At 42.3% G+C, this 26,373-nt stretch overlaps 1 protein-coding gene across 1 annotated transcript in view; it reads left to right on the top strand.

Annotated features, from left to right (window-relative positions):
- Positions 1-585: 585 nt before the first annotated feature.
- The window catches only part of KLF7 (Kruppel like factor 7), an 85,100-nt gene continuing 59,312 nt past the window's right edge, over positions 586-26,373 (top strand). The window contains exons 1-2 of the mRNA XM_037849032.1: positions 586-683; positions 898-1,137. Of these exons, the coding sequence (XP_037704960.1) occupies positions 1,036-1,137 (102 nt within the window). The 5' untranslated portion in view covers positions 586-683; positions 898-1,035. The remainder of the gene's footprint in view (positions 684-897; positions 1,138-26,373) is intronic.

Below are 26,373 nucleotides of genomic sequence, written 5' to 3'. Positions count from 1 at the left end.
CGCGTCAATGCCAGAAGGGCGACACGCGGCCGCCTCAGTTGCGGGGCGCAGGCCGGGCCCCCGGGGGCTCCTCAGGCGACCAGGGTGAGGAGGGTTCGGAGGCCGGTCCGTGGCCCGGAGGCCGCGGACGCCGCCTCAGCGTCCCGGGAGCCGGCGTTACTGTCGCCGCTACCCACCCTGTCCCTAGCACTCGCGCTCCCAGGCCGCGGAGCGACAGCCTCAGCGCCTTTATATAGTCCTCTAAAAATAGCTTGCCTTGCACCGCCTTGTAAGGCAGCAGGGAGATGCGCAGCACACCAATCCGCGCTCGCTGCCACGGCTAAGCCCCGCCCCGGGTCCCGCTTCGCGCTCCCTATTGGTCCTCAGTGACTTCATGAGCCCTCTGTTTACCTTACATGGTCACACGCGGCCTAATGGACGCCCTCCTCCGAGATCCCACGGCTGCGCCGAGAGCCGGGCGGAGGGAGGGCGTTTGGGGAGGGGGAAGAGCAGGAGGAGGAGAAAAGGGGAGGGGGGGACGACTACAAACTAGCAAGGATGGGGTAGGGGGTGGGGAGGGAAGGGAAGGGGGGTTGGGGGGAGAAGCGATCGCGAGAGAAAAAAAATGCAACCTCCCAAAATAAAGAGCAAAGATTGCCTTAGGAGCGAACAGCGCTGCAGAAATAGATGGCAGCTCCGTGTCAGTGAGTTTGCATCCCCCTTCCTGATCCACGCGGTGGAGTGATTAGAGCCCTGGAAGGGAATTGTTACTCCCGTGGAGAAGTCCCCTTTTCCTGGCAGTCTTCTGCACTGTACACGCTGGATGCCTCTCTCCATCCACTCCGCTCACTCTCTCCTCTCACCTCCTCTCTCCCTCTCTCCTGCATTGATTTTTTTTTTTTTTTTTTTCCTTTTTAGTTGACTGAAACAAAACAAAACAAAAGGGCCACTGGATGTCTGCCTTCTTGGGGGGTGAGCCAGACAGACTGACAAACAGACAGACCCAACTGAGTTCGGGGGAGGGTTTCTCCTCCGGTTTTGCCCGGCAGCAGCAGCATGGACGTGTTGGCTAGTTATAGTATATTCCAGGAGCTACAACTTGTCCACGACACCGGCTACTTCTCAGCTTTGCCATCCCTGGAGGAGACCTGGCAGCAGGTGAATTATTTAAATTACTTGTGTAAATCGTGTGGTGGTGGCGGAGAAGCAGGGGCTGCGTTGGTGTGGGCTTTGGGTTTTTTTTTTTTCCTTCCTAGTTTTAATTTTTTTTTTTTTTTTTTTTTTGGCTGTTTGTTGTTTAAAATGTTTTCTGAAACAGTCGTATGCGCTTACCTCTCCACCCACCCCCTAACCCCTTAGTGTGCCGAGCTGAGCAGCCGGTCTGAGCTGCCTGCGTTCAGTCACCAACACACATCCTTGCGCACACATTGTCGGGCGCACTGTCCCCCCACCAGAGACCTGTCTAACTTCTGGGGTTCGGAGGAGCCGGGTGGGAAGGTGGTTTAGGGGTTTCCGAGCGATCGCTGACAGAGGACCACGTCCCTCCATCCAGGTGCTCTACCTACTTGGTACCTTAAATCAGGTTCATCCCTTTTAACTAGTGCTGACTGCCACCGTCAGATGAGGGTGAGGCAGGAGCAAAGCGGAGTGTTTTCCCAGTAATTAGCTTGTCAATAAAGAATAGGATCTTGATTTTGAGATCGGAAGGTGGGCAGAAGGGAGAGGAGCCCAGTGACAAAAGATACCCAAAGAAATCTACAAGGGGGACCTGAAGATGTATCTAGCTTAGGCTGACAATGCATTTCAGATTTCCCTAGTCAAATGCACCCAGAAAGAAAACACTCTTTGTGTGTGCCCTTATTTCTTTTTGTTTGGGGTCCGTATTCAGTGAGACAGCACAATCTCTGGCAGAGGGTGATGTGTGTTTCAGTGCCCCCGACTTTGTGTTAAAGCACTAGTTAAGAAACTCCTAGGATGCTGAAGGGCATCTATGCCAAGTTGGCTCGGCATCCCTGCAAGGGTGAAGCAGGGCTGGTGACAAGTTCACTGTGCTTTGTGAAGTGGAATAAAGAAAGTGCTGGGTCTACTGTGGAAACAGTGGTTTTCTCAGCAGCGATTAGGAGCTGCCGAGGGGGCATTCTGCAGGAAAGAGGGTGGGGGTGGAGGGACATGGGCGCTCTTTAAAAATTCTACAGTGTGCACCATGGAAAGCCCAAGAACAGTCTGGCTTTGCACATCGGAAGTGTGAACTTGTGCATTTCGTCCTGGAGAAACCCGCTTGCCCGTGGGGAGGGCTGAGAGCGTCTCGGTGTGTGGCTGCTCCTGTAACTTTGCTTCACTCCCTGACAGCAGCTTGTTAAGGCTAATGAACGGCTGGATTTCCTCTGCCAGGATCCAAAGCAGGATTTGCCAGCTTGAGGCTGGGATGTGACAGTTGCTGCTTTAGTGAGGAGGTTTGGGTTTTGGTACAGGGAGCTGAGTGGCAAAGCAGATCCTCTGACTGTACCATTGTTACCAGTTGTTGTTCTCTTCTGATTAGAGTTGTGAGTTTCTTCAAGGACTTGGCCTCTGAAGTCTGTGTGTTCCATACGTGCGTTCCTGTCAGTGAATGCTAGCAGATGCTCTCTGTAAATGCACACACAGTGCATACATTGTTAGCATAAAGCATTTCTTCAATGCATCTTTCCCTTCATCCTTAATAAGACTATCTCATTAGATGTTCTTCCTCCTTTTTTCCCACATGGTAATTAAACCAAAATGTTGCCACAATTTCATTTTCTAACCTTCTTCGCACACTATCAGCCTTTTGGTGTGGAATCAGTTGCATATTAAAAACCGTCTAGACAGGTTAGGGAAGGGAATCTGTTGATTTAGTCAGCCTGCCCAAGGCAGCCCCTGTTTGTGACTAACTGTTAGAGCAGTATTGGAGGGAAGAAAGTTGGCTTTATTTGTGACAACGTTCTCTCCTGATGAATCACGCAACTTTGTTTTGGTTCAAGTTTTCACAGTAGTAAAGCCTGCTTGGGGGAAGGCCTCTCCAGAGGAAACCTGCTTTTCTAGATCTGGCCAGCACATCCAGGAGAAACTCTAGATCTGCAAAAAAACATCGCTGGTTTGACAATTAGAGGATGTGTTAAATCTATTGTTTCCTTAAGGTCCTCCTCTGCTTTTTTTCCTCCCCCTACCTACCCCATCTAATCCCCTTCAAGGAACCTTTAGCTTAGTTTCTATCTGCAAGCAATGGACTTTCTCCCCCCACCCCACTCCTTTCCTCTTACCTTAACTCTCCCCAGCTGCCAGCCCCCTCACCTTACACCCCTTTGCCAAGTTATTTGAGAGGCGTGCTCATACTCCATAGAGAAACATAACTTGTGGGAAAATGCTTATAAATAAGATATCATTCCACAGAGCTTTGTGCTCTGGCCTCAGGTCACAACTGCTCTGTATAAAGGAGACTACAACCCTAGGTCATGCTGATGACAAAGCCTCCAGCCTCTTTTGCTTTCTTTTTTCCTACTGCCTCTCCTGCCTTGTTGCTGCTTCTGAGTGTAACAAGGGTAAGGGGGATAGGGGGATGGGATGGTGTGGTGGTTCTATGCAATTGCTGGTTCCGAGTAAACCATCATATGGTGAAATGTTGAGACTAGTTTGCTCAAAACAGCTCAAGAACATTGCTACAATGAACCCCAGGCAGGAGGAACTTTCCTTATGGTCTGCGGTAATCAGATATTAGAGGTCAAATGGGGAGGAGTATTAGGTGTTCTTCTTGAAGTGAACAAGGTACATGGCCTTAAAGAGATGAGTGAAATAAGGAGATTCCAAGAATCTGATTTGGTGTCTAGAGAAAGAGGGACTTGGATGATAAACGCAAAGAACATATATGCATTTGAAAATTGAGGATGGACTCTAATATATGGGGATTTTATTTGAAACTTGTGGCATGGGATAATTGAGCCTGTGATGGCATGGGGATCATCATTCTGACATTGGGTTTTCAGGCAGTGATATCTTAGCCACATGCAGCTCCGACTCTGAAAATCATTGCCTGTGTAATTTAAAATCCAGATGGACATCCCACATGAACAGCTCTCCATTCCTGGGCTCTGACTGCATACTTAAGCACTTGGCCCAAGTAACATCATCTCTGCCTGTCATATAGCTGTAAATTACATTGTGCTTATGCGGTCTATTATTTTACGGAATTCAGCTGACGCACAACTCTTAAGGCTATCAGCCTTAACTCTTTGGAAACTTGCAGGAAAATCTCCAAGAGCTGTCTTAGTCAAAGGAAGAAAAAGTCAAGGGAAGGGCAGAAGCTGGAATAGCTTATGGGGTACCACTTGATGGTGGATAAAGGGAGACCCATTCATGACCTTAGTTGCCAGTAGAAATCACAACTTTTCTGAATCCACCACTTACTTAGAAAATAAAAATTATTTGATACAGTCTGCTTAGATATCTTTCCAAAAGATAACTTCTGAAAGATGCTACAAAGATTTTTAGAATTTTGGTACTTGCTGTATACTTGGTCTGTTTCACAAATGCAGGACAGGTAATGATGTCCTAAGTCATGTGTGGATTTAGCTTTGCTTCATGCCATTGAGGGGCACGGTATGTTTACTTGAAAGTTCTTATGAAATTAAGTTTGTTGTTAATGCTGATTCATAATTGGCAGACGGGGTCGGTTTCAGGCCTCCTTTTTGCTTGGAGAAAATTTTCCACTGCTACTGGAAACAAATAAATAAATCATAGAGCATTCCGCCCTCCTCCCCCATTCCCCCATTGTTTTAAACTAATGGCATACTTGGCTACTGTAATGACTACAGCGTCCCCATAACACTGCAATTCCATCTTGATTTTAGGCACCCTGAACCACTTTTAACAAGGGGCTCTGTTACAAAGCAACTCTAGGGGACAGCCTACAGAAATGGTTGCCTTCCAAAAACAGCCTCATGGTACAAGGGATGCCATTTGGCCTGCAAGCCACATGCTTCTTTCTCTGCATGGTGAGCTTGCCTCTGCACTGCCTTCTCCAGTCTGAGCAGCCAGGTGCTGTCTCAGTCAGAAAAAGACAAAGCAAACTGTAGGGTCGGTCCATCCGCAGGTTCGCCTCTGTCCCCAATTTGCAGAAAACCTAGTCGTGAATTAGAATTTCTTGGCAGCAGCACCACCCAGGGAAATCTGTAGACACAAAGGAGCCTTGCTAACCACACTGAAAGAATAAAATAGCTGGCTTTTTTTTTTTTTTTTTTTTTTTTTTGGTATGTGATTTTGTGTGCTCTTCAGTTACTATAAATCTGTTTCTTGATAGATAATTAAAAAATTAGAACTACCCCTGTTTAGCTTTTTCTTTATAAAGATACAATCACTAAATAAATATATCTTTAAAAATGAAAGCACATGGGAGCACAGTCACACACTTAGCCTTTCTTTAACAGATTCATTTCCACCTTCTTTTAATAGACACATCTTTGTGTAGATTTTGGAGCTCTCAAACATTATCATTCAGTGTACCTGTTTGCAGTTTGGTATTTTAAAGTGAGCGAGTGTTACAGTGCAGATACTCTGACTACATTTGTCCTTAGTGTGGGGGGGGGGAAGGAAGTCACCATTCTTTGTTCTCCCTCTTCTGAGGAGAATGTGATGTTGGGGTCCAGTCCATTTAAAGGGCAGAGCAGAAGATGCAGTGTGACAGCCCTACCCTGAAATGATTTATGTATGGGGATGTCTGGGACCCTAAGCATTCAGGTGTGGGCTCTTACTTTCTCACAGCCTGTTCTAAATATAAATGCCAATGGGGACGCTTTGCCTCTCTATTTGTGTAGGTCTAGTTTAAAGAGGGTCTTGCTGGGGCTTTTAGAAGCACCATTCTCTTACGAAGCTTTCCATCCCTCTCTGTTGAGATAATTCTGTATTTTAACTTTTCGAGTATAAGAAGGCATTGCAGTCTTCCTTTAGTCACTCTTTGTTCCTATTGGGGAAAGAAGAATATAGTTTGCTCTGGCTAGTGTCAGCTGGCTCATGCTGATACGATAGCTGCTTTGCTATTAGATTGGTTGGTAGATGTGCCCTATGTCTGCAGTTTGTTGTGGCATGCAGGCGCTTTTATCACCTTTCCCAGTGGGGAATGTAGAGAAAGCCTCTAGTAATTCTGGTTCACTCGGTATGTCAGTTAGCGTGTATGTTGGAATTGGGATTTGCTGAAAGTTTAGGACAGCTCCCCAAGTTAGTGAGTGGTGCCAGAGGGGAGAGGGGGAGAGATTTAGTCTCTACAAATTCCTTTGTTCTCCCAAATCAGCTGAGCACTTGCTTAGCATAAACAGGTGGAAATATTTTAATCCCAAATGCCAGTTTTACCAAGTACAGTGATTAGAAAGCTCTGCAACTACTAATGGTGTTAAAATTGATAGAACAAGTTCCAGTATGTAATCATTAATGTTACATGTAACATTAACAAGTTAAAAAACACTCTCCCCTCCTCCTGAATTACATTCTTAGAACACCCACATGAGAAACCGTCCTTATTCAGTTTGGTTTCTGTGCTCCTGAAATAAACAAAGTACTGCCATTGCTAGGACAGGCTTTTACCCAAGACTGGGTATGATCTTGCTCTTCCCTCCACCTCATCTGTATTTTCTGCTGCTAATTTGCAGAATTATTTCTACTTCCTAGAGGCCTGTTTATTTTCCTCACTTGGTGTTTTGGCGTGACCCTAAAAACTTGGTCCTGCTAATGCCTACTCCACTGTCTGTTAGAGCAACTCCCAGCTCCATTTACCACTGCTTGAGTGACAGCAGCAGTCTTGGGATGTGGGTCTAGTGTTGGCTTGCTTGAGGTCTGAGTGACTTTTCATTTCCTGGGGACACCTTTCCTGATTGAGTTGATAGATGGATCCATTCACACCATGTGGGCTTTTCTTTTTTCATTTTAAAACATAGAAGATACGTTGCAGTCAATACTTGACTCGTGATGTGCAAAATACTGTGTTTTAGGTCATGCAGATTTGAATTGGATATAGATTCAGCCTTCTCAGATCTTGTTCTCTTGTAGAGGAGAGAAGGAATTGTCAAAGTTAAGTAATATGGGGCAGAACACATTTGCCAAAAAAGAGGTCGTAATGTTCTCTGAGTATTTGCTTTTGAGCACTGACCTGTGCCTTTCTGTGTTTACCTACTTTGTCACAACCTTGCTTATAAAATATGCTCTAGGTTTACTAAACTTTATTATGGACATGCTTTTAGTTAATGGCTTGGATGCTGGGGGCTGGATCTTTGAAGGCAGATGAACATACAGGGTGAATCCTCATGTCCATAATGGCCAGGAAACAGCATCCATGTCTCTGTCGTTTGGAAATGATTAGAGGTAATTAAAATAATTAATGTAGAGCTGTACGTGACACCTATTTCTAAATATGGGTTATGGACATTTCCTGAGGGTCATATTGAATGTCAGGCCCAGGACCTTGAAACAAAGCTAAAGGTGTAAAATCTTAGAATTTTAAATCTTGAATGGGCCTTAGCTTGCTCATCTAAGACTCTAGGTTTGGACCAGGTGATTGTTGAAACCAGACAAAGTGTTGAACCCTCCAAGAAGCTTATTGATAGCGCTGATGGTTCTGGGCCCAGGACTCTTCTGGATGCCCAAACCAGGTAGCTTACTTTCCATCACACTGTGTGAATATGCTTTGAGTCAGTTTTCATTTGCCTCTTTTTTTTTTTTTTCCTTGAAGGGAGGCAAGAAAATCCCCTTTTGACTTTGAAGAGCACAAAAATATGGAATTCTGGAATTGTCTGGGCCCTAATCCAAGATGTTGAATACTGTAGAGAAGGCTTATTTGTGTAATTTAAACCCTTTTCCACTTTTAATTATGTGGTAACCTGGAAAATGTATGCTGTACTGAAAAAAACAAAACCAAACAAAAGCCCCAAATTGCAATTTATAATTACAACTTACCATTAAAGTACTGCCACTTAAATAATAACAAGCATGATGCATTGAAGTATAGATAGTAGGAGATTGGGTGGAAGATAGAACTGGTGTTTTATGGAGAAGGCGTCAAGCGTGAAATGGCTTTGTCTCTGACATCTTGCCAACAAAGGGACTGCATGAAACTTCAACAACTATCCACGTGAATTCAGAAGCCATTCATGAAAATCTTTTTTGAAGTGCTTAAAAATTCTTGGGAGGATTGAAAAGGGCAGTGAAGTTGTAATGTTTTATAAGTTTAAACAGAAAAAATATTGCATAATATGATAAGCAGTTGGGAAGAAACTCAAGCTCTGTGAGGTTTAAATAAAAAATCTTTTGGGGCTGGAGGATGAGGCAAGCCTAATTTTCACAGTTGTCCCTGATGAGGAAAGAAGAGGGTAGAGCTCTATTCACTCCTTTGCCCTTCTCTGCCTCTCCCTTCCCCAACCTCTGATAGTTGTAATGGTGAAACATCTCTTTTGGAGCTCATCTCCCAGATCCGTTTCACCTCTAGGATCTTGGAAACTGAAAGTTCCTTCCCAAATGGAGACGTCTCTGTTCCTCAAAGCTATAATTTACATGGCCAACTCCAGATATATTGCTGAGTTTCAGACTCACATTTTCGAGTTGGAAGTATGGGACAGTAAAAGCCATTTGGGCTACCCCATCATCACCTCAGCTAAATTTATGGCTCAAACCCTAAACTCATCTTCTTGCATCAACAACTCCTCCTCTTACTGGCTTCTGTGTTTCTTTTATTAACATGACCATCCCTCCAATGATCTAGGTTTGAAACTGCAGCTATCTTTGGCTTCTCTCTTTCCCTTGAATATAATAAGTTGAAAAATCCCATTGATTTGGCTCCTGCAGTGCTTTGGAATCAGTCTTTAATTTTCTGCTCCCTCTACCTTTGCCCTAGTTCAGCCCCATTACCTCCCTGGACATGTCTTTCTACCTCCCTCACCGGGTGTGGCTCTTGCTTACAGATTGTCTGTGGCTCCCTATTACATGTAGGTAAGACTCAGGGTGTCCCAAGACTGGGTCTGGTTAATAGTCTTAAGTTTCTCCCCCTTTCAAGTGTAAATGCTATCCAAATTGGGTGACTCACTCTACAGATGTTTTTCCTGCTTTTGTCTATTTATGCTGTTTCCTTCAGCCTTTTCCCTCTTCCTCCCCTCCCTCTTCAGTTCTCTTTGTCCAAATTGTACTCATCCTTTAAATTCTGGATAGTTGCCACAACTTCAGGAAATTTCCCTCCCTTTCCCTCTGCCAGCAGTAATTGCTACAAGTTCTACATTTTTGTGGTCCTTTTTACTTCCTCATGACACTTTTCAGTTTTGTCTTGTATTACAGCTTTTTTTTTTTTTTTTTTTAATTTTTATCCCAGTTGTCTTTTTCTACCAGAGGTATGAGATTTAGAGCAGGGCCCATGCCTTGGTTATAATTTTGGTAATGCATTTTTAATGTGTAACCCCTCAGCTTCTAAGAAAGCCTTGCACATAGCAGGCATTTAATAGCTATTTGGAGACTGGATTAAGATTTGCTTGTGTCTGTAGCAGTGGTTCCCAACCTTGGCTATGCCCCAGACCCATTAAATCAGTATACCTATGGCTAAGTTTTCAAGTTTTAAAGCACAGGTGCTTCCAATGTGCAACCAAAGCTGAGCCATCAGTCTATATAAGGGTTAGTGGTATGTCACAGTTGCCAGTGCGTACTCCTTATATTGAAATAGTTCATTTCTTGTATAACTTGAAGTTTCAGTATAACAGAGGTTTATAATAAAACAGAATACTGCCGGTAGATGTACTTCATCCAGCTCACTGATGAAGGGCAGCTGTGCAAGTGTTATTTCATTCTTTGGGTTTTGCTTTCCCTCACCCTGAAGTGTGTAGGACATTTCCTGTGACCTATCAGAGGTTTGTTTAACCTGGTCAGTTTCTGTTGCTGGTACCTGTGGTGTTGGGCATTAAACTCCAGCCATGCTGTGTTTCAAATAATTCATTCTCTAAAAGCCTTCAGACACAATTTTCCATTTCCCTCAGTCTGCCCTGTGGTTTTAAAGGGATGGGTGCATGCATGTACATCTGTTGGAGGATGCCATGTAGGCATTAGGTGTAGCAGATTTCCATATTTCTTCCTGACCTCATTATTTGGAAGTAGACTGTGTTTATAAAGAATTTCAAAAGGAACCGTCTTTCTAGTAAGAGGAACAAAAATAAATTGTGGAAAAATTGCCTCTGGGGGCATTCAGGCGAGGAGACAGTCTCCACGTCGATAGGAGGCTTAACGCCTGTGGTAATGACTGTGAGCGTGTGGCGATCTTTGCAAAGAAGCCTTAGAAATGCCTCTTTCTCAAACTGTGATGTCTGCAAAACTGTATGTTCCATAGCTACATCCTTTCATGTATAAACTGTCTCTGATGGGGGTATGGTTGGCAAGAGAGAACATCATGAGAGAAGTGCAGAGCTCCGGGTTGAAGGATGCCTTTTGGAAAGCTCAACCCAACTGTGAAAATGGCAGTTAGCATGGAGCAGTTGCCTTGCAAGAGGGCACCCATGTGCTCCTGACCTGGCTCCAGTGTGCAGGGATCTCACACTCACATCCACAGCTGAGTTAGTAGGAATTTGATGGAGTTATCATGGTATAGGCACTTATTTTTGGAGAGGTGGCAAATTTACTCAGCATACAGAGGAGTAGGATTGAATTGCCTCCCACCCTTAACTCCTACCTTTTGAGCTTTTAGTGTTTGTTCATATGATCACTAAAAGCCCTGTGAATAGAGCCTAATTCCTGCCTATGGTGTTGAAGGATGTCTTCTATGAGGAAGTCCCTATGCAGAACTGATTCTCTTGTGAGCTGCTTGAGATGCTTCTCAGGATCAAACCTGAGTTGCTGACATCACTTCTGCCTTCTAAGGTTGCTCAGCCCCAACTTGTGCATTTTCCTCTTTGTATCAAGGTTCTTGTTTTCCTTAATATGGACCAAAAGATGCTTTCTTTGTGTTGGGGGTTTTCATGTTGGTTTATGAGAGTCTGACGAACATCCTTATTGAGCTTTTGTTCTTGAAGGGCTCAAGGTGTTTTGCTCATGATCTCTGGTTATTGGCACATATTCTTTCTATGATAGAGAGCGGGAAGATATTACAGAATTTCTCACTCCAAGGTGAGAAGATTGGAGCAGAGGAAGAATAAGAAGTTGTCTTTCGAAGGCTGCAAAGGAAATGAGGTGCAAAATCTGTGGTGAAACACACTTTCCTCTTCTATCTTCCCTCTTTCCACTTGGCCATTCTTCCTATCATCATAACAAGCTTCATAGTAATATCTGATGTATCTTAATTACCTCCTAGGGTTATCTCATTTGAGCATCTTTATGCATCATTTCATTTAATCCTTGCAACACCTCTGTGGGATACATATTCTGCTTATCCCTATTTTACAGATGGAGAAATTGAGGTTAGAGGTATTGAGTGGCTTGCCCAAAGTCCCATGACTTGGAAGTGGTTGAGCCAGGATGCAAACCCAACACCCTTAAGCTTTACCTTTATATTATCTCTTGTTTAGGTGGGAGGGACCTGGGCAGAGGTCAGAGGGCATGTCTTGGCAATCAGTGGACCTGTGTAGATTTGAACAGCTTTGTAGTTTGCTTTTCTTCTTTCTGGGCATACTTAATGCTCCTTAAAGCTACAGTGTATTATTGTAGACGGATTACATGGAGGCCTTGAAATCAGGCAGAGCTGGATTTGAGCTCCTATTCTTACTAGCTGGGTGACCTTGAAAATGACACATACCACCTCTGAGTCTCATTCCATCTTCTGTCAACCCTCAGAGGGTTGTCGTGAAAATTAAATAAAGTCAGACATATTGGCACTCTGACCCAGTGTCTGGCACATAGCATCCATGCAACAAATATCCTTTCCTTCCCTATTTTCAAGCTTTCTCCCTCCCCTCAATAGGAGTGCAAAGTAGCACCACAGTTTTTTTCTAAATAGTCTCACTGGTCTTGCTAAGATCCCAGTGAGTCTGGAGTGTCTAAGAGAAGGTGAATGATGGAGAGCAAGGGAGGGGTGAGTGCTGGGGGTTGGAGATGGTATTCCTTTTTCCATCCCACAGAAGGTCTCATTATATGACGCATACTTAGAACTGAGGAAAGGCTAGCAATACTAGCCTTTGGAACCTGGGCTGGTTTGCCATTCTTGGAATTTGCTTAGCTTGCTTGTGCAAATGCCCAACCTGTTCCCCTTTCTTTCTCTCCATTCTTACTTATGACTTACTTCTCCTAAGTTTTTCCAGCATGAAAGTAATGCTTTTTGTTTCTCTGTCTTTTTTAGGAGCCAGAATTAAGCATATATAATATAATACAGTGCTGGCTACTACACCTGCCATGTCTGCCTTACCTGATGACTGAGCTTACAGCAGCTTATGAGAGTGAATCAGGTTTTATGAGATCTATAAATATCTCAGATAGGATTTTTATTTCATTTTCCCCTTTCAAATAAGACATAATGGAAGCACTCACATACACAAGGAAAATTCTTTCTGTGATAAAGTAGGGCATTTTTGAATTGGCCTCTGAAAAGCAGTAATTTGATGTGGTGGTTCGTGTTGGGAGTTTTATGGGGGAGGGAGGGAAGGATCATGCACATATGCTATAAAACTTGAGATTATTTCCTTGTATTTAAGGTTTAGCCCAGCACGTATGGAGAGATTTATTTCAGAGATGCCAGCTCTGTGAGAAACTGCATTCCCTCCTCCAGTGGGTTGTGTATTGGTGTTTTCTTGGATACACAGAAACCAGGCAAGGAAAGTCCTGTTGGCTGGCAGGAGATGGGTTCCCTGAAAGGACCTGCTCAGTTCTTTGTTTTACCGTCAGCTGTCCAAGGAGAAGTTGTTTTCATCATTCTCCACGCTTCATGGAGTTACCTGGGAAGATTTCCTACCACTTCATACATCTCAATGAGATTTTTTTTTCCCCTGGAATTTCACTTTTCCTTAAAAGGATACTTAAGCTTAACCATTTCTTAATGTACATTAACCGATACCAGGAATGGAGAGTAGTTTTCTTCCCTTGCTTTTAGAGGGGTACCTAGAAGGAACCTTGAAAACAGAACTTTAAAAGAAAAACTCGTACATTTTTGAAAACAAACTGCGAGGATTCTAAATGCCTTGTTTTTGCCACACATAAAGTGGAAGTCATGGGTTCTGTTTGCTATATCTTATTCAGGACCATTGTGAGCAATTTAACTGCAGATTTAACAGCTGTTTTTGAAAAACTGAATATCTGATTCTCCTGACTATTTAGGTTTTGTGTTTTTTTTAAGCACAGCATCCCCCCATGTTCTTCCCAAGTCGTCGGTAGGTTTGTGTTTCGCTAGATGATCATTTGATTTGTTCTCTAAAAGAACAAACTGTGAACTAGTACAACTGAACCCAAGGTGTGCAGAGGACTTTGCCTTCACGTCATTTAATTTTTTTTCTGTTTAACATCATCTCAGTGTATAACATAAACCTTGGCTCTGCTACATACACCCACTATCTTGTGTTTATCATCAAATGAGGTAACTTCAGTTTCCTCAGTGTGCACTGTGGGGTTAGAGTTAGGAACAGTTAGAACATCAGAGATACAAATGGGACGTTCCTAGGCTGAACTGGCTTGAAGATGAGTTTTATTTGGCCAGTACACGTATTTCAATTTTTTTTTTTTTAATTTGGATGCTTTTAGATCATGCACTCTTCAATTAACCTTGTCCCCTGTTTCCTCTTGGCTTCATCTCTCACTCTTCAGGGATGGGTGAGCATTTGGGTTTGTAACCCCCAGACCAGCAGCTCCCTAAGGCACCTTCTCCTCCAAAATGCTCTGACTTTGTTTTGACACCAGCCTCACGGTGGCTTGCCTCCTGCTGTTACCCAGCATCCATTGCTTTTTAGATTGCTCTGCCTTGTTAAATACCTTTGTTTGGGATTCTATTTTATAAAGCAGCTTCCAAATTGCATCTCACTTTTTCCTAGTCATCCAGGTTCTGTTCTAGATCATCGAAATCTGGGATGGTAAAGACCATCTGGTTCACCCCTCCCCTGCCTGGGCTGAGCAGTTGCTTTGGAGCATGTTCATTCTTTATTGGTATTTGCAACATTTTCCAATTTGGAAACTGACTCCGAGCATGCTTTACTTGGTCTAAGTGGGAGTAAAATGGGACAATAACAAACAGTTTTTTCCATCAGATATTCCTCATTAATAAAAAAGGCTGCTATTGCCACGGCTTCTATCGCCAGTCACAGAGACCCCACTGAACAGTGGTGGGGAAAAGCTAACTCCTTTCTGCAGAAGAAAAACATGAAATCGGTTCTGAGTTTTCTTAGTCTGATATACTTTACAAGCATGTTGTACAGAATTTCATTAACTGCTTTCCTACCTGGGCATATGCTTATTTTTTGAGCAAGTATATTTTATGTGACCCATTCCACTGAGGAAGTGATGCTTTTTGTGTGAAGAACTCCAGTGCATTACAATAAAGTAGTTTCCTGAGAATCAAGTAATTTGCTTTTCTTCCTACCCTTGGCATTCAAATACTGCCAGCATTGCACTTGGTCTTCATTTTCTAATGCTTTCAGGATGCTATTCTACATTAAAGCTATTTGAAAAAATATATTATTTTACATTGGCTCTCTTGTATTAGTAAGAATGTCATTTAGGTTGACCATATGGCGATTTTCAGGGTCATTCTTTTCCTGCTATAAAAGTCATTCCTTTGAATTCCCTTGGTGCTTGGATATTCCTCCTTCTTTTTCCACTCACCAACTTCTCTTTACTTTTTTCTTTTTAAAAATTTCTGAGTACTATGTAAAGCTCTAGAGTCATTTTCTTAGTGTGTGTATGTATATATATATTATGTATGTATATATATATACACACAATTATATTTATAATATCATTATATAGATATTTTAAAAAACCAATAGCTGTTTATCTTACCTTGTGAATTAGCTACTAGTAAAATATTTCTAAAATATATTTCAAGAAAGTAAGAGGTAAGAAAGAAAGAAAAGAGAAAGAAGGAAAAAGAAAGAACATTATGTGGACATAAGATGTCCTTGCACAAATAGTTTTCTCTCTGAAAGGGAAGCAGAATGCAAACCATTTGTCCTCCTACCCAAGATATGTCTGCCTACTTTTTCCTCCAGTGTTTGCGTCCATACTCTCTTTTTTCCCTTTGGTCCCCATCCATAGATACTGGGATTTTACAAATACCAGAAGGTGAGGAACACTAGACCTCTTATTCCAGGCTCTTCCCCCTCATTTTGCAGATAACTTGCCTAAGCTTTAGAGATCATTATTTAAGTCCTAGTTAGATTAGAACCTTCAAGAATTTTGAGCCCCTTTCCAGAGTTTTAAATGCAGAGGCAGGTTAACACAGTGCTTGATGTGTGTGGAGTTTTGCAATGCTATTCAAATACACTCCAAGAGGGCTTCATGAGCACTGCATTAAATATACCAGAATCACCTTGGGAGACAATTTTATTTTTCCTTTTCAGTTTTCTTTCAGTTCTTCTGATGAACTCAAGGAGAAAGTCTCAGCTTTGTGGTGGTTTGTTTTTAACACCTCTTTAAGGCTTATTAATCTCTCCTTTTTTTTTTTTTTTTTAAACAAGGAAAGACAGGTCTCAGACCTAGGGCTTTTTTTTTTTTTTTGATTATTTTCATCAAATTTATTCATTTGGGGGCAGCACTGACATTTCCATGCTTTTTTTAAAATTCATTTTTATTGAGATATAGTCACATACCATGTAGTCATACAGTGTACATTCAGTTGTTCACAGTACCATTGTATAGTTGTACATTCATCACCAAAATTAATTTTTGAACATTTTCATTACCATACACACAAAAATAATAAGAATAAAAATTAAAGTGAAAAAGAACAATTAAAGTAAAAAAGAATACTGGGTGCCCCCCCCCCCCATTTTTCTGCTCATCCATCCATACACTGGACAAAGGGGACTATGGTCCATATGGCTTTCCCAATCACATTGTCACCCCTCATAAGCTACATTTTTATGCAATTGTCTTCGAGATTCAAGGCTTCTGGGTTGTAGTTTGATAGTTTCAGGTATTTACTGCTAGCTATTCCAATTCATTTCCTTTCCCATCTCCCTTTTGGTCAAGAAGATGTTCCCCATCCCATGATGCCAGGTCTAGATTCCTCCCTGGGAGTCATACTCCACATTGCCAGGGGGATTCACTCCCTGGGATATCAGATCCCACATAGGGGGGAGAGCAGTGATTTCAGCTTCCAAGTTGGCTTAGCTAGAGAGAGAGGGCCGCATCTGAGCAACAAAGAGGCATTCAGGTGGAGACTCTTAGGTACAATTATAGGCAGGCCTAGCCTCTCCTTTGCAGCAATAGTCTTGACAAGGGCAAGTCCCTTGGTAGAGGGCTCAGCCCATCAAACCACCAGTCCCCTATGACAGACTTAGAGCTTTTGACGGCCAAGGCATCCAGCTGAAAGTTAATAATGTCATTTTGGTTTCCTTGTTTTTAATTTTATGATTATCTTCTGATGGCCATTTATGGGAAAAATATTTTAAAATATGTGGAGCCTTAATACATACTGCCTTAGTGAGACAATTTAAAAATGAAAATAGTAAGGAAGTAATATGCAGGCAGAATGCTGTTTTGGTAAAAGTGCATGAAGGATGGAATGAAAATGAAGTTTGAAAAATACTGGTTGTGGTGAAAAATATAAGGAATTTGGAGTCAGAAATCTTGGAATTTAGTCCTGACTTTGTAAGTATGAATCAGGACAAACTATAAGCTGCATTGTCCCATCTGCAATGTGGAGATTATGATAATAAGATTGTTAAATCAAGTGATATATGGATGTGAAAGTGCTTTGTAAACTGTCACAAGCTATGCAGTGTTAGTTGTTTCTCTTTTGTGGTAGGGGAGGCTTTTGTTTTGGGCCTTACAGAATTACTTCTTGTTGGCTTTCTTTCACCTTATGATGTCCACTCAGGTTTGCTGAGCAGGAACTTAGAAGCTTCTTCTTTGTTCAAATGTGGCTGTTTTGTGCCTTAAATAAGGCACTTTGAAATATTTCCTACTGCTGTCTGCAAATGGAGACTTAGAACTTTCTAGTTTCCTTTTTTTTGTGTGTTAGGTTTTAAACTAAATTTTGAGAAAGTAAGCAACCTTCATGTGTATGGTATGTCAGATGAAAACTTCTGGATAAGAAAAATACACAAGAAGTTTTTATAGTTTACCACCCTCACAAAATATTTGTGTGCATTTGTGTGTGTGTGTGTTGTAGTACCCTGGGGTAGGAGGAAGTTTGGGTTTTGTGTGGAAATGGGAACCCTAGGGACAGTGTGCTTCTGAAAGTGGAAATCTGTGTGGCTAATATGACTCATTAACAGTGCAGTATGACATGTTGGTTGATGATTAGAAGATGGAACTTATCTGGATAGTCTTGGACTTACTTGGATCTCTAATCCTGACTTCCAGGGGAACCCTCCTGCTATGCCACACAGGGGCTGGGGTGACAGAGCAGCATGTGTGCTCTCTGGGACACGCACTCTTATCCCCATCCAGGATAATCTGAGTAGGAGGTAACTGCAGATAAGAAGGGAGGTTGAACTCAGAAATGAGGACCATATTGACTGTGTGGGTCAAGTCCTCTAAAACATGCCCCCTCCCCCACACTTTTTTTTCAAATTTATTTTTAAATTCTTTCAAACTTACAGGAGAGTTGCAAAAATAACACAAAATCCATGCAGAACTTCAACGTATCCCCCACCCTCATGTTCAGATCACCAGTGTTTAACATTTTGCCACATTTGCCATATCCTTCTTCCTATCATCTATCTATCTATCTATCTATCCATTTTCTAAACATTTGAGAATAGGTTGTACACTTCCATGTACATTTCTGAAGTACAAGATAGTCACATATGCAATAACCTTAAATGCAGTTATCATGTTCAAGACTTTTAACATTGATATAAAGCTTACAGTCTGTATTCCAATTTTTTCATATGTCCCAGTAGTATCCTTTTGAGCCTTTTTTCTATTAGATCCAGTCCAGGATCATTGTATTTAATTGCATTGTCTCCTTAGTCACTCTTTTAAAATTGTGGGAACATGTATACAACATAAACTTTCCCATCTCAACCACTCCCAAGCATTCAGTGTTGTGCTACCCTTGCCACCATCCATTACTAGGACTTCCTCATCACCCCCCAAAACCCTGCACCCATTATGCCTCCATGAACTCTGTAACTGAGGATGCTCAGATTCACGTGCAACTTAAGACAGGAACCCTACTGACAAGGATTTAGGAGCACTGGGTGTCAGGTACAAAGGTCCACTCACATACTGCCTCCCCCAGAGCAGTGGTTGAAGTTAGGGCACATCTGGATCTCTGTGTGTGAGAGGCCCTTGGGATCTCTTTCTGCCACCAGTAACTGTGGCATGAGGACTCTATCCCCCGTGGACAGCAGCACCCCTGAGCTGCAGGTGAGCACAGTGTCAGCCGGGACAAACTGGCAACTACTTGGGCCACTGTCAGTGTTTCTGGTAGAGCAGATGTGGGCAAGCCTGGGGTACAGACCCAGGAGGCCCCTTCCCCTGTGTTAGTCTGGCACCCCTGCTGAACCTTAGCTGTGATAAGGGCTGGAAAAATATACAGCTGGCCTGGAAGACAGAAGCAGAGCCTGCTGGAGAGAAGCAACAGTTCTGAGTGGGGGTGTTGCATTTAACATATTTTTCATTATTTTTCTTCCCTGAAAATTATTGAAGACCCATCCCAGAAAGGAAAACACACCAATTTCTTGCTCTTGACTAAGAAATCAGCATAACTGGATGGCAGTGGGGAAAAGACATTGCTTTATCAGTTTCTGAGCACTGGATGGAAACCACGTTTTAGGTAAAACGAATTGGGGGTTAAGGAAACATTTCTTTTTTTCTTATGGTCTTGAACAAAAGGAAGGACATTGGAGGGCACGGGTAATGACTAGGTATTTTTGTATGGTGCGTTAAGGGCACCAAGAATTTAGAGAATGGGGAACGAGGTGTGTGTGTGTGTGTGTGGCGGGGGGAGGGGGGCGGATAGGAGATCCCTGTATCCCCAAAGCAGTCACTGAAAAAAGGAAAATTCTGAGAGCAGGAGTGACAAAGGGCCCACTGGGAAACAGGCTGATAGTGACACTGAATGAGGCAGGCAGGGCATAAGACAATCGAGAGTGGTGGGACTGTGACAAGGTAGAAGGTATAGATCCTGTCTAAAGGTGGAGCTGCCATTTAGCTCAAGCCAGATGTTGCTGTATAAGGATGCAGAACCTGTTGCCAGATACTGTTTTGTTTTGTTTTTTTTCAAGAGAATCAACAAATCTGAATTTTTACTTCATGTTCCCTGAATTTTTAAAAAACCCGACAAAATAAAAATATAGCACATTTTGAAAACCCCTATAGCCTGGATCTGACCACCGAGCCCTGGAGTATGGGCCCACCTCCATCCTTTTGAGTCATGGGAAGTCTGCATCCCGGATGGGCCTGAGAGACAGTGCTGCACAGCTCTTTGACGGGGGCCTTCCTTGCTCTGTCTGCCTGGGTCAGATCTCTCCCCTCACTCTAGCTAGAGTTTGGCCTGGCTCTAGCTTTCCCATGGGAAGCGGAGGTGGAGTGGGACAGGAATGTCAGCCTCTTGACTCATATCTGTAAGGATTTGTTGGGACACACCTTTGGCTCAATCTCTCGCATGAGAAATTTGATTCTGGGGTCAGGAATGTGACAGACCCTTGAGTATACAGTTGTGTTTTTGCCATCGACGCGATTTGCTGGCAAGTAGGTCCATAATACGCTTGAGGTCATGAATTGTACGGACTCCCCATCTGAAGGGCTATACCTTTTTCTGCAAGCTTAAATATTTATATACTTTTAAGGTTTAGTTCTAATTTTTTAAAAAGAGGATAGAAACTCACTGTTTCAAAAAACACACACAGAATGCTTTGGATCGAGTAATACTCCGAGTTCCCAACAAATAGCTTTATTGGAAAACATTGTTTTGTTCTTTAAGGAAAATCGAACATATCCCCAAACATTTCAAGAACTGGCTGATGTTACAGCCCTGGCCAGTGGGAGCCTGTGGAAGCAAAAGGGGCCAGGGGCTGAGGTTAGTGCCCTGTACATTGTATCTTACTTTTCTTATTTTTGGGTTCCTCCATGTTGGCTTTCCCATCAAGCACAGACTTATTGAATTAACAAAAAAAAACCGAAAAACTTTTAATTTTGAAATAATTATAGACACACAGTAAGTAGCAGAAATCATACAAAGAGTCCCATGTACCCTTTACCCATTTTAGTCCAGTGTTGCTTTCTAATATAGCTGTGGAATGACTTACTTCACTTTAAGGCACTTGCTATAAGGAAGCTGGTTGGGTTAGGAAGGAAGGAATGGCAAGAAAGGTGGGGTGAAGCCTTTATGGGACAAGGGGAGCTGGGGTGCATAACTGTGGGCAGGCGGGAAAGGGATGGGAGGGAAGAAGGCATTTAACCCCCTCTCACACCCCCTCCCCAGCACCACTCCAGCCTCCCTGCACCTGGAGCTTTCAGCTGTTAAAATGAAAAGCCAATTATCATCTATGTAAATGCAAAAAAAGAAGGAATAAAAATGTCTAATATATGCTGGGATGCATAAAATTTAAAATAAAAGGATATATAAAAACCTGTTGACATTTTGGGGGAGAAGGGAGAGAGAATGCGGGGGGTAAGAAAGGGGAGGATTTTACTTTTTATACATTTGAATGTTTTTGACCTTTATATATGTTCATTATTTTAATTTTTTGAGAGCAGTCTGGGCAATGGGATTATGAACTGCTTATATTTTCTTCATTTTATGTTATATATATATTTTAAACTTTATATGTTAAATTTAAAATATCAAACTTATTGAGAGGACAAATAATTCAGGTTGTTAACCATTGTCTATAATTACAGTACAATTGCTATTTTTCAAGTGGAGTCAATAAATTCACTCCACTTCTCCCCTCCCTAACCTATTTTATATACAGGAATCGGATAAATAGCAGTCAAATACCAGTTTTATTATTGATGCATCTGGTTGTAGACCTGGTTGGGAAGTGCAGCCTCAGTCTGGCTCCCCAATATTTATTCAGTCCCCACCCTGCTGCTAGCTCATGGGCTGACCCACCCCAGGGAAAGTGTGTGTCCCTTAGACCAGCAAGCAGCTGGAATCCCCGCCTCCCACCTGGCCTCAGTGGGGCCGGCTGTTTCCTGGCCCCACATTGCTTCCCCCAGAAAAGGGGGCAGATTGGGGCCTCCCAGGGAGAGGTCAGGGGCACAGGAGCTGGACTGAGTGCTGCAATCTGCTTTTCCTTCCAGTGTCACCAAGCGGGCATGACGTTCTTCCTCTCTCGGGCAGGAGTGCGTGAAGGGGCTAAAAGGAAGCGTGGACGCTCCTTCAATGGTGTTTACTTCTGGGAGGGGAGGTTCTTGAGGCCAGGACAAGGGAGCAGCCTTTCCTGACTAGAAGGAAGACTGAGAGGGGAGAAACGCTGCAGATGCTGGATATCCAAGGAGGTGGAGGGAAGCAAGAGAAGGGGGCTGGAGTGCTAGAAAGAAGATGGGAAGCCAAAGGGACAGTTTTGCATTGGTCTGACTCAGAGCAAGGGGTCCAGGCTATGTTGTCCCAGGTCCTGGTACTGAAGGAACACTGGCCAGAATGTGCCTGGGTGTGGTCAAGGAAGGAGAGTGATCCAGGGATTGTTTTGTTCCATTGTGTCTTGAATTCTTCCAACTTCACCTGCAAGTATAAATGAAGAAGTTTGAGGAATGTAGAGTGTAGTCTTAATGGAAGGGTGGTATGCAAGTGGAGGAATCAGAGCAGAAGAATCCCAGAAAACACTTTGGCCGTGAAGACTCTTTGTCCTATACTTGCCCACTTGTCACTTGCCTGCCCTGGGTCACTTTGCATCCAAACAATAACTCACTCCTCACTCTGAAGTCGACTGACCCTTGCTAAATCAGAGCACATCGTCCATCAGCGAGGGTCGGAGACACTAGAATGATCATACTCGTTCATAATCAACCATTGGGATTATTGTAAAGGGAGTAGGAATGCTTAATTTGTGGCTGTACTTTATCTTCTATGGTTTTTTGTTTTCTTTAGGTCATGCATATGATTCCTTTCTCCTTCTTCCCTTCTTCCATGCCTCCCTCCCTACCTGCCTTGCTCCCTCCTTTTTTTTTCTGGAGGACTTTTCAGTGTATCACAGTCTGTGCATGGTGCTGAGGATGCAATGGTGAAGCAAACAGACATTGTCCCTGCTCTCATGTTACTTAGAGTCTAGAGATGGACCCAGAAGATAAACAAATAAATATGGAAGTATAGCTTGGGATTGGGATATAAGGAAAAGAACAGGGCACCAGGAAGAAACACTCTTCATTGACTTCCCCAACCACATCTGAAATAGTTAAGGAATTTTTCTATTCATCTCGTGGCTCTTTAAATACTTCCTTAAAATATTCTTCTCAGAATTTTTCTTGGAAGTTTACAGTTATCACTCAAACGGAATCTAAAATGGAACAGATATTTAAGGACACTTAAAACCCTTAGACACAAGCCAACTTGAAAGGTGAAATCACTGCCCTCCCCCCTACGTGGGATCAGACACCCAGGGAAGTGAATCTCCCTGGCAACGTGGAATATGACTCCCGGGGAGGAATGTAGACCCGGCATCGTGGGATGGAGAACATCTTCTTGACCAAAAGGGGGATGTGAAAGGAAATGAAATAAGCTTCAGTGGCAGAGAGATTCCAAAACGAGCCGAGAGATCACTCTGGTGGGCACTCTTACGCACACTTTAGACAACCTTTTGTAGGTTCTAAAGAATTGGGGTAGCTGGTGGTGGATACCTGAAACTATTAAACTACAACCCAGAACCCATGAATCTCGAAGACAGTTGTATAAAAATGTAGCTTATGAGGGGTGACAGTGGGATTGGGAATGCCATAAGGACCAAACTCCACTTTGTCTAGTTTATGGATCGATGTGTAGAAAAGTAGGGGAAGCAAACAAACAGACAAAGGTACCTAGTGTTCTTTTTTACTTCAATTGCTCTTTTTTCACTCTAATTATTATTCTTGTTATTTTTGTGTGTGTGCTAATGAAGGTGTCAGGGATTGATTTAGGTGATGAATGTACAACTATGTAATGGTACTGTAAACAATCGAAAGTACAATTTGTTTTGTATGACTGCGTGGTATGTGAATATATCTCAATAAAATGATGATAAAAAAAAAAAAAAAAAAAAAAAAAAAAAAAAAACCTTAGACACTAAGGGTGTCATTTACTGCTGGTGTTTTCTCGTATTTTATAATCTCTCTTCTGTTTATCTAGCTAGAGTTTTAATCTTGCTAAGCAAAGAACTTGTCACATTACATATTCTGTGTATATAATAGGACCTTGTTTTGTGTGACCAGTATGTTCCAAGACCCTTTGTGTAAGTCGAAAATCATGCGTAATAGCAAATCCTGTTATTTAATAAGTATTTCTTATATGAACATACCTGTCACATTTTTTATAAATAAGGCAAATAAACACTCTAGTACCAATAAGTAAATAAAATTAATCATAAATAATTTTTTAAAATTGTAATTCTCTCTTTCTGCCTTTAGTTTTTTTGATTGCCTATCATGTAATACCTGAATTTGCATGTGTTGAGGTCATGTAAAATGAGATCTTACTCTTTTGTTAGTATTGAGTAAATGTGTTATTGTTCAAAGGCTTTAAAAAAATTACCAGAAATACTTTTCTTTTTTTTTTTTTTGTAGATTTATGTTAATTTTTCTACTGGAAAAGAATGTGGGAACTAAGGAAAATAAAAAGTTAATGGATCTTTCCAGGTTTCGTATCAAATCATGTCAGGCAAGAGATTTTGATGGCGTATATCAGTTAAGGCTTTAATGATATGTGATTGCACAGTTCTTTCTAACAAAGTTGGCATATGTAAAAGCAGTAGGTAGTTTATGGGCATCGGTGGTGATATATTTTTTTTTAAATATAGGTATGATGAGAGTTCCATTTCTTAAGCACTGCCCCTGGACTGATTGTCAATTTGCCATTGTTCCTTATTGACAGTTTTGAATAATACCATCAACAGTGTATTGGGTCATATTTGTTTGATTTTGGCTTGGAACAGCAAATGGATTGAATTGATGTAAGTCTGATTTGTAACAGGGGTTGCTTAACCTTCCATCTAGAATCAAATGCCAGAATGAGAGAAGCTGAAGACAACCAAGAATTTACAAAGATTAGATATTGCTTGATCTGCATGACTGAATGAAAGATTTGGGGATTAATATGTAGCGGAAAACTCTGTTTAGTTTTAATGTCAAGATGTTTGTAGCCTTGCAATGATGGTTAGTGGCACTGCTGGGGGCATAGTGGCAGGACAGTGGACATGAAGTGAAAGATTAAATGAACCCCTGTTAATTGGGCATACATGAGGTTTGTTGGTGATAATGACGTGGTGATCGGGGCAGTTGGGTTGGGTCGTATGACTCCTGAGAAGGAAGCAGTGACCCAGCTTCCATCCAGAGCACACCCAATGCACTGGCTCCTGTGCTGGCTGGGAGTCCTAGGGAAATCAGAGGCAACAGAATAGGGTTGGCGGCTTCATTTCCCTGTAGGTTTAACAGTAGGTTTGTATTTTCTTCTGGTGAAAAAAGTTGAAAGTGATCCTTTTGGTGTTTAAAGGTGACACAAGGAAACAGAGTGAGAAAATAGTGACAGTGGGATGCTTTGAAATACATGATTGCAAATTAAGGAGTGCCACTGTGTGTGACGTATTAAAAGTATTTGCCTTAACGGTGGTCCCCCAGAGGACTTTCTACTCACTGGCATTTTGGAAGTGTGTGCCAAACAACTCTTTGCCATCCTGACCTTGCTTGCCCTAGCTGTACTGTTTTCCATGACGACAACTCCCAGACCAGGGGCAAGATTTATATGGGAGGCTACCAAAATGGAGTTCATCTGCTGAGCTCCCATAGCAGTTGTCTCTACAGAGTTAAGTCTTTAATGAAACATCATTTCCCTTGGAGCCAGCCTGCCCCTCCCCCATCTTCTTTCCCTCCACCAAGGCAGAGAGTGAAGCCCTCTCTTATGATATTGCAGAGTTAATAATGCTGCTGTATTGATTTTGTGAACCTCTCTGTCACAGGGGAACGGGTGGGGGATGGGCCCAACTCTTGCAGTGTGCATCCTCCATCTCCCTTTCCAGCCCTGGAGCTTTTGTTTTGAATCTGGAAGCTTCAGAGCTGGGCTGGATTTCCAAAGGTCAAATGTGCCTGCACATTTTGTCCTTAATGAGTTAGCTCTGCCCTAAAGCCCTTACCGAACTTGCCAACTTCCAACCTGAGCAGCAGCAGCGCTTCTTAACCAGATCCAATTGCTTGACACCCTGCCCTTGAGAAGTGCCTCAAGGAGCCGCTGAGGGTTATTGGCCAGGAGAATGTGGTCGTAAATGCATGGCTACAGGAATGGGTGAGGTTTCCTCTTTGCTTAGAAAGCCAGAAAAACATCAACAGAGAGGCTACGAAGGAGAAAAACATACTCAGGCACTGAAGCCTTGGGTCCCCTCACCAACTAAACGTTTGATGGATTTTAATGAGGGAATTTATCCTTTTTTGGTGGGGAGGGATTTTTTCATCATTTAATTTCCTCCTTTTGTTCTTCTCCTTCTTTTCCATTTGTTTCTTGTCTTCCTTTTCCTTTTGCTTTAGATCTGGTGTGCAAAGGTCAGTTGACCTCTGAGAAACCAACATTTCTTTTATTTGATTGTGAAAATTTCTTAACTCCTTGTTGATCTTTTTACTTCTGCTACCAGGCAACTCATGGCTGAATTCTTTGCTCAGTTCAGTAGCTTTTTTTTTTTAATAGCTGAGATTTTCTGCAGTCTTCATCTCTCTAGATATTTTGTTCACATTTTAAGGTTTGTTATGTGTGTGTTCTTTACATTAGGCGTATAAATCTAAAAAATAAAACCTTCAGATGATTTTTTTTAAACATTTAGGCTTAGGAATATTACTTTGGCAACATTATTATAACCATTGAGCCTCACTGGGATCTTATAAGCCCTTAATCTTTCCCTGAATTCTCACTGACGGTCTGAGAAACTGCCACTGCTATTTAGTAAGCACACCAGTAAAGCTAAGCTTAGAAAAAGACAGCAATGTAATCATCAGCCAAAAGTATTTGGCATTTTCTAGGTCCCAGGGATGCATTTCTTGTTGTTCTTAAACATGTACACCATCATCAGAACCCCTAGACTGCTCATCCTTCTGCAAATGCACAATGGGCTTTCGTGCCTTGCACCATTGCTTGTGTTGTGTGCTCTTTCTAGAGTGCCATTATTT

Source organism: Choloepus didactylus, chromosome 9 (genome assembly GCF_015220235.1).
Source record: "Choloepus didactylus isolate mChoDid1 chromosome 9, mChoDid1.pri, whole genome shotgun sequence".
NCBI classification, from domain to species: Eukaryota; Metazoa; Chordata; class Mammalia; order Pilosa; family Megalonychidae; genus Choloepus; species Choloepus didactylus.
The sequence above is the reverse complement of the archived record's forward strand: the minus strand, read 5'-3'. Positions and strand labels throughout refer to the sequence as shown.